The 15,192-nt window shown below is 35.9% G+C and overlaps 2 protein-coding genes across 7 annotated transcripts in view; both read right to left on the bottom strand.

Annotated features, from left to right (window-relative positions):
- LOC138691761 (zinc finger protein 431-like) overlaps positions 1–5,134 on the bottom strand; it is a 35,305-nt gene extending 30,171 nt beyond the window's left edge. For 2 of the 3 annotated variants that reach the window (XM_069814111.1, XM_069814113.1), the window contains exon 1: positions 4,909–5,134. In XM_069814111.1, the coding sequence (XP_069670212.1) occupies positions 4,909–4,957 (49 nt within the window). In that variant the 5' untranslated portion in view covers positions 4,958–5,134. Of the gene's footprint in view, positions 1–4,270; positions 4,376–4,908 lie in introns of those variants that run through there. The other variant, XM_069814112.1, reaches the window with a different exon arrangement.
- Positions 5,135–10,627: 5,493 nt separating this feature from the next.
- The window catches only part of LOC138691759 (zinc finger protein 493-like), a 114,186-nt gene continuing 109,621 nt past the window's right edge, over positions 10,628–15,192 (bottom strand). Inside the window, exon 6 of one of the 4 annotated variants that reach the window (XM_069814106.1) lies at positions 10,628–15,005. In XM_069814106.1, coding sequence (XP_069670207.1) covers positions 13,886–15,005 — 1,120 coding nt within the window. In that variant the 3' untranslated portion in view covers positions 10,628–13,885. Of the gene's footprint in view, positions 15,086–15,192 lie in introns of all 4 variants that reach the window. The other 3 variants (XM_069814107.1, XM_069814110.1, XM_069814108.1) reach the window with 3 other exon arrangements.

The raw sequence follows: 15,192 nt of genomic DNA, 5'->3' as shown, positions 1-15,192 counted from the left end.
CGGGCCACCTGGTTTCGCGGCCAGACGCGGTGACCGTTACTCCAGAGCTGTGGATATGAATAGTTGCATTACTAAGCATGGTGCATGGTGATAATGATTTGATTAATTTTGCATTACTGATCGAACACGACGATTGCAAACATGTCAAGCATATTTACGTAATATGATATAACATAATACGTCCTATTACTATCTAAGTTACCTTCTTCTCCTTGTTCTAACTTATTCTATTTTACAATTTACAGTTATTTTTGATCTGGCCAGTATTCGAACCCCTACGAATGTGAAGTTCTTCTTATCCTTCCATGACCATAACCACTGAGTTAACAGAACAAGTTGGGATACAACTGCTTACATATCATATAGTTCTTTCATATATTATAGCAGCTCCTCACTACCACTTATAGTTACTAGTCATAATATCAGTTCAGCTGTAGTACTGAGATAGTGGTAGTGTATCATGGCAACCAGTGCTCTCGTGGTAATTTTTCTCTTGGCCATACACCCCACCCCTTTGTTTTCTACCTTGAAATATATTTTACTCTCTTCTCTCTATCTCTCCGACTGACATTTAATGCTTTTTTATATCAAACAAGTCAAGAAATTGTTTTGCTTTACATTTTAATTGTATAACAAGCTTGCTTTAAAGAATACACCATATAACACAAGCATAGATGCACATTTGTCTCGATGAATTTGGAGTATAGGTATATTTGCAGCACTTCTTGTTTTTCAACCATTATTTTATATAATTCTGGATTCCAGTGCTGCAGAGGTGGTCAATTTTTGTTTATGAACATCAAACAAAATACATTAGAACAACAAGAGAAGATCTAAGATTTGTACAGATGTCCGCACACTAAACTTAGCCACCCATATGTCAGATCGCTCTGTACAGACAAAATTTTCTTTTTCCCATACAATTAAAAAAATTGTAGGTTCTCATACGATGTATGGTCCCGTATGGCCTCCATAACAGCACTGATGGCAAGTAACTTCGTCCAAATTATGTGTAAAATTAAATAACAATGAAAGCCATTCATTTTTCCGAAACATTTCAACTTATTACATTGGAATGAGTCTGATGAGATTACCGATTACAGTGTATAAAAAATTCGAATCATAAAACATTGTCAGATAATGTAACCCGTAGTGAGTGCACATCAGATTGTGTGCTCCTCAACAGCCCCTTCACATGGCTAGTTCTGAGTAGGGTTGTAGAAAGTCATTGTATGTATATAGTTTCTATTCACGTAAGAAGAAATACATATGAGCTACCGTTTAATTGTTTGAGTTTAAACTCAAAGAACAGAGAATGAACACAGCTAATATCACGCTAACACAATCTTGTGAAATTAAAATACAACTTAATTTTAATTAAATGTTCAGAGAATACAGACAATAAGATACGCTTATTTCAAAATGAAATTAAGAGATTAAGAAATATTGCTACTCTCTCATTTCATCTGAATATTCTGGAGAACGAAAATAATAATGATTATTTCACGTTAAAAATATTTAAAACATTTAAAACTCCGCTATGCTATTTTAGGTAAAACGAAGTTAAAAATAATAATTTTAAACTCTTCTGATTTAATTTTAATTAAATATTCGGTGAACACAGGAATTAAGAAAAGCTTATTTTACGATATACAAATCAACTTATTAGAAATAAAAAAAACTCCGTTTGTCCTACTGGAAGCATTTTCTTCAGGAAATTAGGAATAGTTCGCTCCCACTTTCATTTTTAAAGTGGTAACCAGTAAACCTACACACAAGAAATCAAATTTCCCGAGACGACTTTAAAATCAATGATGTGGGTTACGCTTACATTTCTCGTTTTCTCATCCGTCGTTTCGAACATGTCAACTATCCAGGGTACCTGGGCTTAAGACCCCTATATTTGTCTCTCTTCATGCAATAACCTTTATAAACTTGTCACATTGCATTACGTTTTAAAATTCGTTTGCAAAACGAAATTTAAATTTGTCGGATCAAATTTGTGCACATTTTAAGGTAAAGGTATCCCCGTAACATGCCATGAAGACATTTGGGGGGCATGGAGGTAGAGCCCCATGCTTTCCATGACCTCGGCACTAGAATGAGGTGGTGTGGTCGGCACCACGCTCTGGCCGCCTTTTACCCCCGGGAAAGACCCGGTACTCAGTTTTGTAGGAGGCTTAGTGAACCTCGAGGCCGTTCTGAAAGTTTGGCAACGAGAAAAAATCCTGTCACCACCTGGGATCGAACCCCGGACCTTCCAGTCCGTAGCCAGCTGCTCTAAGGACAAAAGTAAAATACTTTCAACCAATAATTATCACAATACGTTGGTCTCTTAAACTGACTGCGCACGTTGGGAATTAATTCAATAGCTTTCTCAAAATACGCTATGAAGTGTTTCATGTAAAACAATTTTCTTTCTCGAAAAGGAAGCAAGAATGACAAAAATTGTATTACACTTATTTGCACCATGTCACAGCACTGAATAGCGGGCATCAATAATGGTATGTTCCATAACAAATAAATACCAATGTAGAGAATATACACAATCCTTCAGACTGCACTAGTACCACAATTTACTTGCAAATACAACGATTTTCATTTCCAAAATAATCACAAAGACTTCTGCATTACTAATTATGTCAATATCAGAATCGGGCTTGCCAACAGGAAACAACTATGAGAAGAGGACTGTAATTTCTCACTTATCAGGGATGCTAAAATTTGCGCTGTTTGTATTGGATGGATTTTTCGTTCATGGATTACAGTATAATTCCCTTTCGTTTTTTTTTTTAATTTTTTTTTTATTCTCGCCAATCTAATTCTATTACTGTTTAATTCTGGTATCACGCTCCTTCTTGCAAAGGGAAAATGTGGAACTTCGTAAGTAAAACACGTACATTTTTTTTTATTTTATTGGGTTATTTTACGACGCTGTATCAACATCTAGGTTATTTAGCGTCTGAATGATATGAAGGTGATAATGCCGGTGAAATGAGTCCGGGGTCCAGCACCGAAAGTTACCCAGCATTTGCTCGTATTGGGTTGAGGGAAAACCCCGGAAAAAACCTCAACCAGATAACTTGCCCCGACCGGGATTCGAACCCGGGCCACCTGGTTTCGCAGCCAGACGCGCTGACCATTACTACACAGGTGTGGACAAAACTCATACATATTATAGCAACTTCGAAGATGCGAAATAGTCCGTGCGCTAGTAAAGTGTTTAAAAAAATATCGGTCAATACAGAGTATCCACCAACCAATGAACGAATAATTCACACTATTATCACTGTCAATGTGCCGCTATAAACCAATTTACAATACTTTTATCACATCCACAGCACATTTTAAATCTTATTTTGTGTGTGTGTGTGTGTGTGTGTGTGTGTGTGTGTGTGTGTGCGCATATATAATTTATTATTACATCAACACATTTATCACAAAATGTATACTGGACGAAATAAATGTAATTATTATGAAAGTCGTCAGAATATTTCCTTTCTCGAATTGTGATCCACTTACACTAGATGGTGCTGACACGAGAAGCAGAGCCAGCAATACAAACAAACGAAATTATATTAAATGTGAGCAATGTTACTACAGGTGCATAGTATTATGTGACAGGATAGAGTATGTTAGATTAGGTGTGTATTGTGTGACAGGTTAGGTTAGATCAAATGTGTAGTATTACGAGAGAGCTTAGGTCAGGTTTGATTAGGTGTGTAGTATTATTACTATGTTGGCGACACTGGAAGCGACTGTTACATTAAAGGAATATGGCCGTATTCTTCATTCACTCGCGACTATTATCGTTTATAAGGTATGCATTTAGGGCGCTTTGGGTGGGCGTACAGCTATCCCAGTGATCACATTAATTTCTATTGATCAGTACTATAAATCCAAGGCATTTTCAAGGTATTCTATGAAGTTCCTATAGTGTCTGGGACATAAGTAATATTCACCAAAAATCAGTGTAAATATCAGTTTAAACATCGTATGATTGTTGTTTAACCAACTGTCCTTAGTCAGGTTGGAATATCATAAATAACATATATAAGCCATCAGTCATGAGGTAAGTAAGGAAGGAGATAATGGGGTAAAGTGGCGAGTTCTTTTCCCCCTTATTTAATATTATAATTTGTCAAACAAGAACGTGCCACGATACAGTGGTAATAGTAACACAGATATATTGAAAACAAAATGACGGTTATATTGTAGTCTGAAGTTTATGTTGTGTTATATACATGGGAGATGAAATTTTGCAGCTTACCTCTTAAGCAATTGTAATCCTACGAAACAAATACGTGCGGAATTGCATAAGTATATAACCACGACATTCACGAGAGAACGTCGTTTGCTTGGACATCTAGTCATCGAAAGAAATCAAAGCTGCCGTGAATGTAGCAACTAGACACCAGGGTTGCCAACTGGACGGAAATTCCGTCAAAATTGATGGAATTTCAATGTAGCGAAAGGGTAAAGTCTTGGACGGGTGACGAATTTTCTGGCGGAAATTACGAGTTACATCGTATTTTGACGTGTTTAAGCTGCTGTCATTTTTAACTCGAGCGCGCTTCCGTACAGGAGCAGCGCCAAAAAAAAAGAGAAAAAAACTACAAACAAAGCAATAAAATATCCTGAACCATACTGAAGACAAACGCACCATTTGCGAGAAAAAAAATCTAAAATCACAACACTTTATAAAACGCTATAAGGAGAAACAAAAAAGAAAAATTATCATTTATCTCGTATCCTCTCTTTCCACTCCCTCTACCTCCCTCGCAGACTCTTCTACACTCTCATTCCTCCATCCTTTTCCCCCTCTCACCGCACACAACTACTTTATTTCTACTACCTAATTTTATATCTACATTACATACCTTATCATTAACACACATTTTTACTTACCTTGCCAGTGACGAGACTCGAACCACCGACGTTCATTTCTGTCCTCCATAGCCTTAGGGTACGGCCACACGAGCTACATTTGTAGCAAGTTTTCTGCGACAAATGTAGCTGGAATTATAGGCAGCATTGAGTTAAATGGAAGCGGCCACACGGAGCAGTAAATGTAGCAAGTTTGGCGCATCCCAAGGTCGTGTCGCAACTCGAATGGGTCCGGGTCCATTTTTTCTGCGACATTGACTGCTGTTGGGTGGCCACACCTACCGACATGGGTGGCTACACGTGCAGCTACATTTGTAGCAACTTTCTGCGACAAATGTAGCTGGAATTATAGACAGCATTGAGTTAAATGGAAGTGGCCACATGGAGCAGTAAGTGTAGCAAGTTTGGCGCCGTCTGACATGTTAGGTCTATTCGTGACCAATAATTTTCCACCTTAAACGAATTAACATTGTTGTTAGTTACTGGGAATTTCTTATTATGAAATCCATATTTTTAAACTTTAAATTTATATTAATATTTATTTCCGCTTTACTAATTCCCAGAGGAGACTCAGCGAGTCAAAGAATATACATGTCAAAAGACTTTTATCTACTAACTGACAATAAATAAAGAATAAATATCATGCAAAAGAAAACAAAAAAAAATGTAATAAAAGTACAAACAACCGTGTAAAATTAATGGTTATACTTTAATTTTTTATGAATGGGATAGAAAGCGAAAATCAAATGTCATGTAAAGGACACACAGATTAAGACTTTAAAAAGAGTGAAATAACAAATCAAAGTTATTCATTTTACAGTAGAGTATTACAATAATTTAGCGCAATGTAAATTAACAAATGCGTATGGATATACGCGTAAGTTAATTTTAAATACTATTTTCTTAATCTTACTCCTGTTTTTTGTTATTTCACCACAAGGAAAACTAAATATCGCCACTAAGTTCCTTTCTGGTAATTGAATTTGCAGCCAGCCATACAACACCTTGGCATTTTATTCAGGCCTAATGTATTTAAAAAATAAAACAAGTGACATTGATGAGTGCAGTGAAATTTGTCTCTCGAATTAGCTATAAGATATCGAAATTTGTACCACCCCGCTTATCTTTTAGCGTTAAAATTTTCTTTTGTTGGTAAAAAAAAACTTTATGAGACATGAAACTGTAACATACCCTAAGATTCACCTTTCAGTTTCCCCCTCCCCCGAAATTTAATAATCTGAGAAACGTGATCTATCATGTTTAAGAGATCGTAAACTCTGTTTTCTATTGGATAAGATGTAGGCCTACAATGGGAGAAAGGCATTCTCAAATTTGAAGGAAAACCCGTTTTTCTAATGGTTGAAATTCTCAGTATGTATATGTAATCATAACAACAGAATTAACTTGTGTTTATGAGGGAGTGAAGTAGAGAGGGAGATTGACATTTAGACGAGAAATTATTATCATGACAGATTTATAACAATACGATGCCAATATATATAACATATTTTGTTACTAACAATACGGTGCCAATAAATATTGCTTTGCTTATGTATAGTCCAGCTGTGTTGCCCTATTTTTTTAACTCTCTTCAAAATATCTTTCTTTAAAAAGTACATACATTTTTCTTCTTTAAATTTCGATCTAAAGAATTCTTCAATAATAAAATGTATAGTAGGATTTTTCAAAGGATCCCCAGTCGGTCTCTTTTGCTGCTAGAAGAACTTAGCCGCACGGTTCACCCCGGTCATTAAGGGACGCGTGCGGAAATTTCTAGGCGCGCAGTTGTCACGTTTTACATTGACTTCGCCACTTGGGTATGAAACAATCGTACGGTATATTTATTTCTATACAACAAATTGTACTTTCATGCAATCAATCACGAATTAATGAATGGTTAATTTTGAGTTACTGTGTGTATAAAGATCCTTGTAGAATAATTGTACGGTCAACTTCTTCAAACTAATATATTTCCATACTTAGACTATATCAATAATAATAATAATAATAATAATAATGATAATAATAATAATAATAATAATAATAATAACACAGAAAGAATATCGTCAATTTGTGTTTCGTGTCTAAATTCGCAGCGAAATCTGAAATGTTATGTAATAAAACATGGCATTTTTCTTCTCTTACCTCTATTCGTCGTCACTCTCTCCTAAAGGAATCACAAATCTCTCTTGGTTACTGTCCCTGTCGTGCTTCATATAATTCCCTTCCGTTTTAATTGCATGTTGAATACAGGAGGACCAATTATGAGGACCGATTGTTGGAGCTCCATCACGCAGAAGTTAACACACTAAACTCAAGTCGGGATAATATTGTTTTTCCTAACATAAGACTTCAGTTGATGCCAGATCATTTCCGAAGGTAGACCTGGTTGGCGCAGTTGGTATAGCGATGACCTTCTATGCCCGAGATTGCGGGTTCGATCCCGGGCTAGGTCGATGGCGTTTGTATGCTTAAATGCGACAGGCTCATGTTAGTATATTTACTGACATGTAAAAGAACTCCCGCGGGATAAAATTCCGGCACACCGGTGACGCTGATATAACCTCGCAGTTGCGAGCATTAACATTCCCAAAGGATTTAGAACACAGTGATACGGAGGAAATCGTAACACAACGTGTCCATATGAGCCTGCGAGCTCCTCCACTGCATGTTTCTTACTGCATGGCTGATTTGATATCCTGCAACATAACTCCCTTGATGGGTATGGGGTTGGGCAGGGTTATATTATTGTCCTAATAAAGTTAATTATGTCTTTAAAATTGCTGTTTATCTATCATTGCTATCTTGGGGTTGTAAAAAACTAAGTAATTTACAATATACTCCACGAAATAATAATAATAATAATAATAATAATAATAATAATAATAATAATAATAATAAAATTGCAGAAGACTTTCAAACAGCGAACAAAAGCACTTGTGAATTGTCTGAACATATTAAGAAAGACTGCAGTTAGTTTTAGCATTCAGGGGAGAATTGGCAACATTTATGTTTGCCTCAGAAAGCGGAAACAGAGACTACCCCATCCCCCGAGTGGACAGAAAAGGTTGGGGGGACCGTCTTACTTCAAAAGACAACCGCTCAGCGTGCGGTAGCCTCTGTCATTAACTGGGGATCCAAAGAGCGATCCTACTATATACAAAATTGTTCTAGCAAACCCTTCACAGCAATTTTGTTTGGTAAAAAAAAGTACAATTCTTTTGCAGGACACACCTCACAAGTCAGTATTGTTTATAAAGACATTTCCACTTTGAGTAGTATTTTGGGATATAAGGGTCAAGTTTAAATTGCCGCAATTCTTTTCAAAATACCGTTCTTTGAGAGTACACATTTTTTTTCTTTCATTTTCGACCAAAGGTTTCCTTCAATAATAAAGTCTATACAATAGCGTTCCAGTAAACCCTTCACAGCGACTTCATTTGGTTTAAAAAAAAAAAAAAAAAAAAAAAAAAAAAAAATTACAAGACAGATATCTCAAATATGTTACAAACAGATTGCCTCTTTGAGTTGTGTTTTGGGTCATGTTTAAAACTCCTTTTTACTTGGAGATGCTTCAGAAATTCGTGTATTGACAAGGGAAGAGCATGTCTAATCTGTCGTACAATCCCAATGACCCTTCTACAGAACCACGAGAAATTAGATCTTCATACAGCCTTTCAGCAAACCCTTCGCCCACACCGTACTTCCGATTGTTACTGACGAACAATATTGCCTGTTGTAAAATCGACGCAGGAATAAAAGTTAACTTTATGGCACTGCTATAAATTTTCTTCTCATGCGCATTTCAGTTGTGTGTGACCGTAATAACGTACACTAACAACACACAGAAAAGCGACTTTGGCTTCATAATCCATCTCGGAAGAAACCTTCCACTACGCTACTGCTGAATGCTGCAAAACGCAAAAGAACTAGCTACAAATGTCGCTCTGTGTGGCATTACATGTGGCCACACGTAGCGACATTTATCGCAGAAACTGGCAGTAATTGTAGCGCCCGTGTGGCCACCCATTTTGCGACAATTACAGCAGCTTCATTTGTAGCAGAAAACTTGCGACAAATGTAGCTCGTGTGGCCATACCCTTAACCATTAGGCTACAAGAACACTTGCGAAACATACCCTTCAAACCAAAGAGTTTGTAATATATTTTGTATTTAAATACATAAAATTGATGTACTTTTCTATTTCAAATACTCAAAATACTTTTTTCTTCTTCTTGTCCTTCAAGTTTTGGATTTGGATTTGAAGAATGAACTTTTGTCTTATTTGCCTACCCATTTCAGATGTGCTAGCCATACACTTAGTTTTCGTGCCACAACTGATTTCCTTAATGCCATAAAGAAATCTCCAACAGCATCAAGGATCCATCACCCAACACTCGCTAAATGTTCAGCATTATGGAATGCATCTAGGAGACCCAAATCCTCAGAAATTAGATCAGATGTCTTGAAATATTCATTAAAGTTTCCTTGCCCAACTCGATGGAATTCTCTTTATGACCCAATCTCTCAAATACTGCAATTCAAACATGATATAAACAGTATATGTGAAAAACTGGGATTGCCAATCTTCAAAGATATTGAGTTTCAGTATCTTTAAGAGTATTGTACAGTTCTGAAACCCACTGCCGTAGCCCTTGATTTAATGCAAAATGAGAAGACGTGCTATTACGGCCAACTTTTGTCCACATTAATTTCCCTCAAAAACAGATTACATATTCTGTTATCTAGCAGTCTACGCCATCTATTCCAAGTAACTCTAATCCTAATAAGTTTGCTTCCGTCAAGATTTAAAGCGATGTTTGATCTGACCCCAGAAGCAAATTGAGCTATTTTGACAGCTTGCTTCCACCCATCATTGAAGATGAGATTGCTACCTGACACTGCCTCATCAAATGATAAGAAGAGAATACAGAATATGTGCGTGAAATCAGCTGAGCATTTCTCTGCTACATCTTTGGTCAGTTCAGACGAAACAATTTTTATGTCTTCAACTCAAGTACAACAGACTTGGAAAAGAAAAGAACTTGTCTACTGCGGAGTATGAGCTCATACAATTCTTCAATGGCAAAGGGACAACCATGTGCACTCCAGAGAATTACCCAACAGTGAAACAAGCTTTTATAAAGTATAATACAACTTTGTGTTGCTCTGCGCCTGTAGAAACACTGTTCTGTTTTGCAGGATTTATTCATTTCCAAGCAAGGGGATTCTTATCTGATAAACATTTTGAGAAACTGGTTTTTTTGAAAGGAAGCAGTAATTATTCATACGTAGCATAATTTCATTGGTGACTGGGTAAAGGAAGAATGTTCAGTTACAATGTTAATATAAAACGTCGAGATAAAAATACTTTTAATGTTAGTATGATATTTTAGATTTTCAGTAATATTTTTATTTTTTAGGCCTATATATTGTATCGAGTATTTGAAATACAAGTGTATTTTGGTTAATTTTTTAAAAGTATTTTGTGTTTGTTTTTCAAATACAATTTCTTTAAGTATTTTGTATTTGTATTTGAAATACTTGGATGTCAGTATTTTTCCCAGCCCTGGCTACAACCCATACTCATTACGAGGCTAGACGTAACGGAAATTAAATATATATTTTTTGTCTTTATAATGCGAAGAAGAATATAAATTTTATATACATTCTTCAAACCAGTTATCTCATCTTCCGATTATATAATGTCCTTACAAAGGAATATTGATGGAGGTCATTTCGTAAAAAAACACGTGTTAAGCATTTTGTAACTATTTAATTCCTTCGATATATGCCTACATTAACCCTAGAATGTTATCAAACGTAATTTTGACGTACAAATGGGTCATCAATTCATCCTCACTACATTTTACACCAAACGAGCCCCTCCTCCTTCTAGCTATGCCTCCATCTGTCAGTTGCTGACAGGAGGTTACAACTTACACACTTAGCCAAGTTATTATAAGATGTATTTGGATGTATACCTCAAATTTACGTACCAATTATATTAATATAAAATTTTCTGTCAGTGCAGTCTATTTATTTCTTGTAAATGTATTTTATCTAACACAGTAACAAAGGATAAAAACTTACGTGATGATGCTGACAATGTTATGCGAATTATAGATGAAAATTCAGATGATACTGCTGAAGACAATGTAGAGTTTGATGATGAAATCTGTGACAGTGACAAGGATCCAGAATACATATAAGGACGAAGTTGAAGCTGAAGGTCAAATATCAAAGGAAGACCCAGTACGAGAGATGAAGATTAAATTGTAGTAAACGAACGAATGGAGAAAGAAGCAAGAAAACGGGGAACTCACCTCATATTCAGGAAAGAAACTGTACGAAATTCGACCAAAACACCTCCAGTTGCAGCTGGAGAGAATTCTTACTCTGAAAATCCAGTAATAAATTTCCAATCGACTTTTGAAGCCAAATTTCAAAGACTTTTCTTATTAGAGAAAGTTTTCCTTCCTGCCTGAGCTGTTCTCGCGCTATCTTTACCATCAATTGAAATGTTGCTGATTAGTTAAACACAGTAGCACGATATTGTTCAGCACAATATGTTGTGTCAAACATATTTGCAGATTGGTTGGTGCATTCTAGGCCTGCCACTAATACCAAGATTCATAACAATCCGTTGCTTTACATTTAAGTAAAATTAACCAACAAACAAAGGAACCAAGTAAATAAAATAAGGAAAGCATTTAAATTATATTCACAAATATTTTCTTGTAGGTAGATTTATTGCTTTTCTTTCCCTGTCAATTTACTCGATATGAATGGAAATTAGAAACAGTAACAAAAAAAGTAAAGAAACCAAAGGTAATTATAATGAGAAAAATGTTCTTCTACTTAGGACTAAATGATTTTATATTTCACCTTCGCTTATTTTCTTCAAATAAAGATTTGAAGCAAAAAGGCAACCTAAACAAATAAAATTACAAAGAGAGAAGGAAAGAAATATTACATTCTGAAACTGACATAGAGCTCAAAAACAATTTTTTCACCTATTACACAATTAGTAATAATAGTAGCAAATTCAGTACCACTCAATGACGATAGCATTCTAAGGATAACAGACATTGAGAAACTCACACGTAATTACAAAACTCAATAACACAAACAAGTACACAAATAATTTACTGTACCCTTAATACTCTAATACAGTCTTTCCATACATACCGTTACAAACATATGGCGTATACTGCACGTTGTGTTATGGTGGCTCATATTCGTCAGATTAAACAGTACTGTGTTACTTTCATTTTCTAATCAACCTTTCTAACTGGGACAAAATCCTTCCCCCCAGGCATAGCTTGACTGATATCCTGTGACCTGTAGAAATATCTCACTAGTTTCATAATGGTCTGTAGCAGAATTTCTGTTTCTCCCTGTGTGGAGTACTCAATACTACTCCTTCTGTTGCTACTATCGATCTGGCGGATCAAGGTCACGTACAAATCACGCACGAGTCACTGAAGTCAAAACTGTGAACTGAAGCACTGATAATTCCGGCTCTCCCAGCTGAATTTAGTTGACGAGAATGGATCAGAATTGGGGTGATCACACGTAGCAAATGCAGTCCGTTGCTTGACCTTGAGCCGCCAATTCGAAATGCACAGATAACAGCCCTTTGGCGGTTTGCAACATATGTTTCCTGTATTTAAAGTTCTTCGATTTGCATTATCATCCGAGACAAAGGGTGCAATGTTGAAATTCGAATTCCATAACATCTATCTGTCGTATTAGAAACATTCTTCTCCATGTTGTCCAAAACTTCTTCCCCGTTATCTTGTTACGATTATGTATTTTTCTTCCATTCAAAATTTTTATATCCCAATGTTCTGCTTATATTTTGCAATTCCCTCTGCGAATATTTTTGTGAACAATTTTTTTCTTCTTCAATGGCCTACCTCTGTCCCCAATATTTTTTAATGTTTCGTTCAAATGTATAATAAATTAATTGTTCTCCATTTCGGTAAATTCAATGTCACACTCGACACTACTTCAGGGTTACACATTACTGCCACTACAAATGGGTTCTGCTATTTTGCTGACACAATCTTGCATAGGAGCATAAACTTCGGAACTCAACAATTTATTTCTGCAAAAATAACTTGATCAATTTGTAAAATTAGCGTTACTTTTAATAAAATTTCTAGGTTTACCTACATTATATGACTACAAGTATTTTATGATTCCCAATAAACCAAGAACTGAAACGACAATGCATATCAATAAGTATGTGAATAACGATATGTAAAGTCGACATTACGGATTTAGAGATAATTGGAGTATAAATTACTAATGGCGTTCTCACATGAGTACAAACCAGTTAACATAAACATAGGTTAACATACTTCAAAATATATGACAAAGTATTTAAGAATTGAAATCACGTGGTAATCTGTTCAGATAAACGTAGAATAATACTAAAAATGATTCTACTGAATTCCTGAGTTAGACACCACGTATGAAGATATCAAGTTAAGCACTCCTTGCTACAACAAATATGATTAGAAAATACTTATCTGAGAACAGAGTGATATAAGTTTCTCTTTAATTGCAAATGTCCACTTTCAATCTATATATTTAACGGTATTTCCGTTCTGGTTGTCGTTTCCGTTCCAGGTTTATTGTGGACCAGGCCTAAAACTTCTCGCACGTGAAAGAGTCCATGACGTTCTTAGGATTGAGAAATACACATTTAACAGACATCGCATTACCAAATCTTTTCGTTAGTATGTTTGAAAACATACTTAAAGTAATCTTGCAAAAGAAAGAAAAATTTTCGCCTATAGGCGTTCATGTCTTTTTAGGTTACCCTACCGACAGAAATTCTAAACATAAAAATTACATAAGGGTTTTTAACAATATGTTTAAGTTCATGAAAACTTAAACTATATGTGATAGCGAAACTCATTTCCGTCATTACAATTAGAAATTTTCTAGCCAGTTTATGGCTTTTTAAACTCCTTGAATGAGGTAATCACTGAATACGAACACCGCATTTGAAAGATTTTTCGTCTCCATGCCGGCGTTCATGAACTTTTAGGCCACCCAACTGAGAGAAATACTTACCACAAGCATCACATTTGAAGTGTTTCTCGCCTTTATGCAGGCGTTCATGACTCTTTAGGTTACTAGAACTTGTAAAAGAAATACCACAACAATCACATTTGAAAGGTTTCTCGCCTGAGTGAAGGCGTTTATGATATCTTACACCACCAAACTGAGAGAATGAAATGCCACAAACATCACATTTGAAAGGCTTCTCGCCGGTATGCACGCGTTCATGACGTTTTAGGTTACTAGAACTTGTATAAAACTTACAACAAACATTGCATTTAAAAGGTCTTTCGCCTGTGTGACAGCGTTTATGATATCCCATGGAACTCAAATGCGAGAACAACTTCCCACAAACATCACATTTGAAAGGTTTATCGCCTGTGTGCCGCCGTAAATGGGATCTTAACTGACTCAATAGCGAGAAAGAGACATCACAAACACCACAATTGAACGGTTTCTCTCCAGTGTGCAATAATAATTTGTGTTTCTTCAAGTTACAAGAGTGCGAGAAACACTTGTCACAAACATCACACTTGTGAAGTTTCACTCCAGTGTGCAATAATTTGTGTTTCTTCAGGCTAACAGACTGCGAGAAACACTTGTCACAATCACCACACTTGAAAGGTTTCTCTCCAGTGTGCAATAATTTATGTTTCTTCACGCTACCAGACTGCGAGAAACACTTATCACAAACATCACACTTGAAACGTTTCTCACCAGTATGGAAAATTTTGTGTTCCTTCAGGTTACGCGAATGCGAGAAACACTTGTCACAAACATCACACTTGAAACGTTTCTCTCCAGTGTGCAATAATTTGTGTGTCTTCAGATTATACGAACGCGAGAAATACTTGTCACAAACATCACACTTGTAATGTTTGTCTCCAGTGTGCAATAATTTGTGTTCCTTCAGGCTATCCGACTGCGAGAAACACTTGTCACAAACATCACACTTGAAAAGTTTCTCACCAGTGTGCAATAATTTGTGTTTCTTCAGGTTACACGACTCCGACAAAGTCCTCTCAAAGGTAGCTGCAATCCTAAAGCAAATATTTATCAGTCTATAGAATTGCTGCAGTAAACAAATACTGAATTGTTGAATATTCAAATCCAAGCAAACCTATAACATGAGGAGGTATATCACTATTAGAGAAACATAGAGGTACATTCTTGTATAATTAATTTATGATTAATGTTGGAAGTATCAAAATTGTCTCGGCATATTGG

This window comes from Periplaneta americana, chromosome 16 (assembly GCF_040183065.1).
Source record: "Periplaneta americana isolate PAMFEO1 chromosome 16, P.americana_PAMFEO1_priV1, whole genome shotgun sequence".
NCBI classification, from domain to species: Eukaryota; Metazoa; Arthropoda; class Insecta; order Blattodea; family Blattidae; genus Periplaneta; species Periplaneta americana.
The sequence above is the reverse complement of the archived record's forward strand: the minus strand, read 5'-3'. Positions and strand labels throughout refer to the sequence as shown.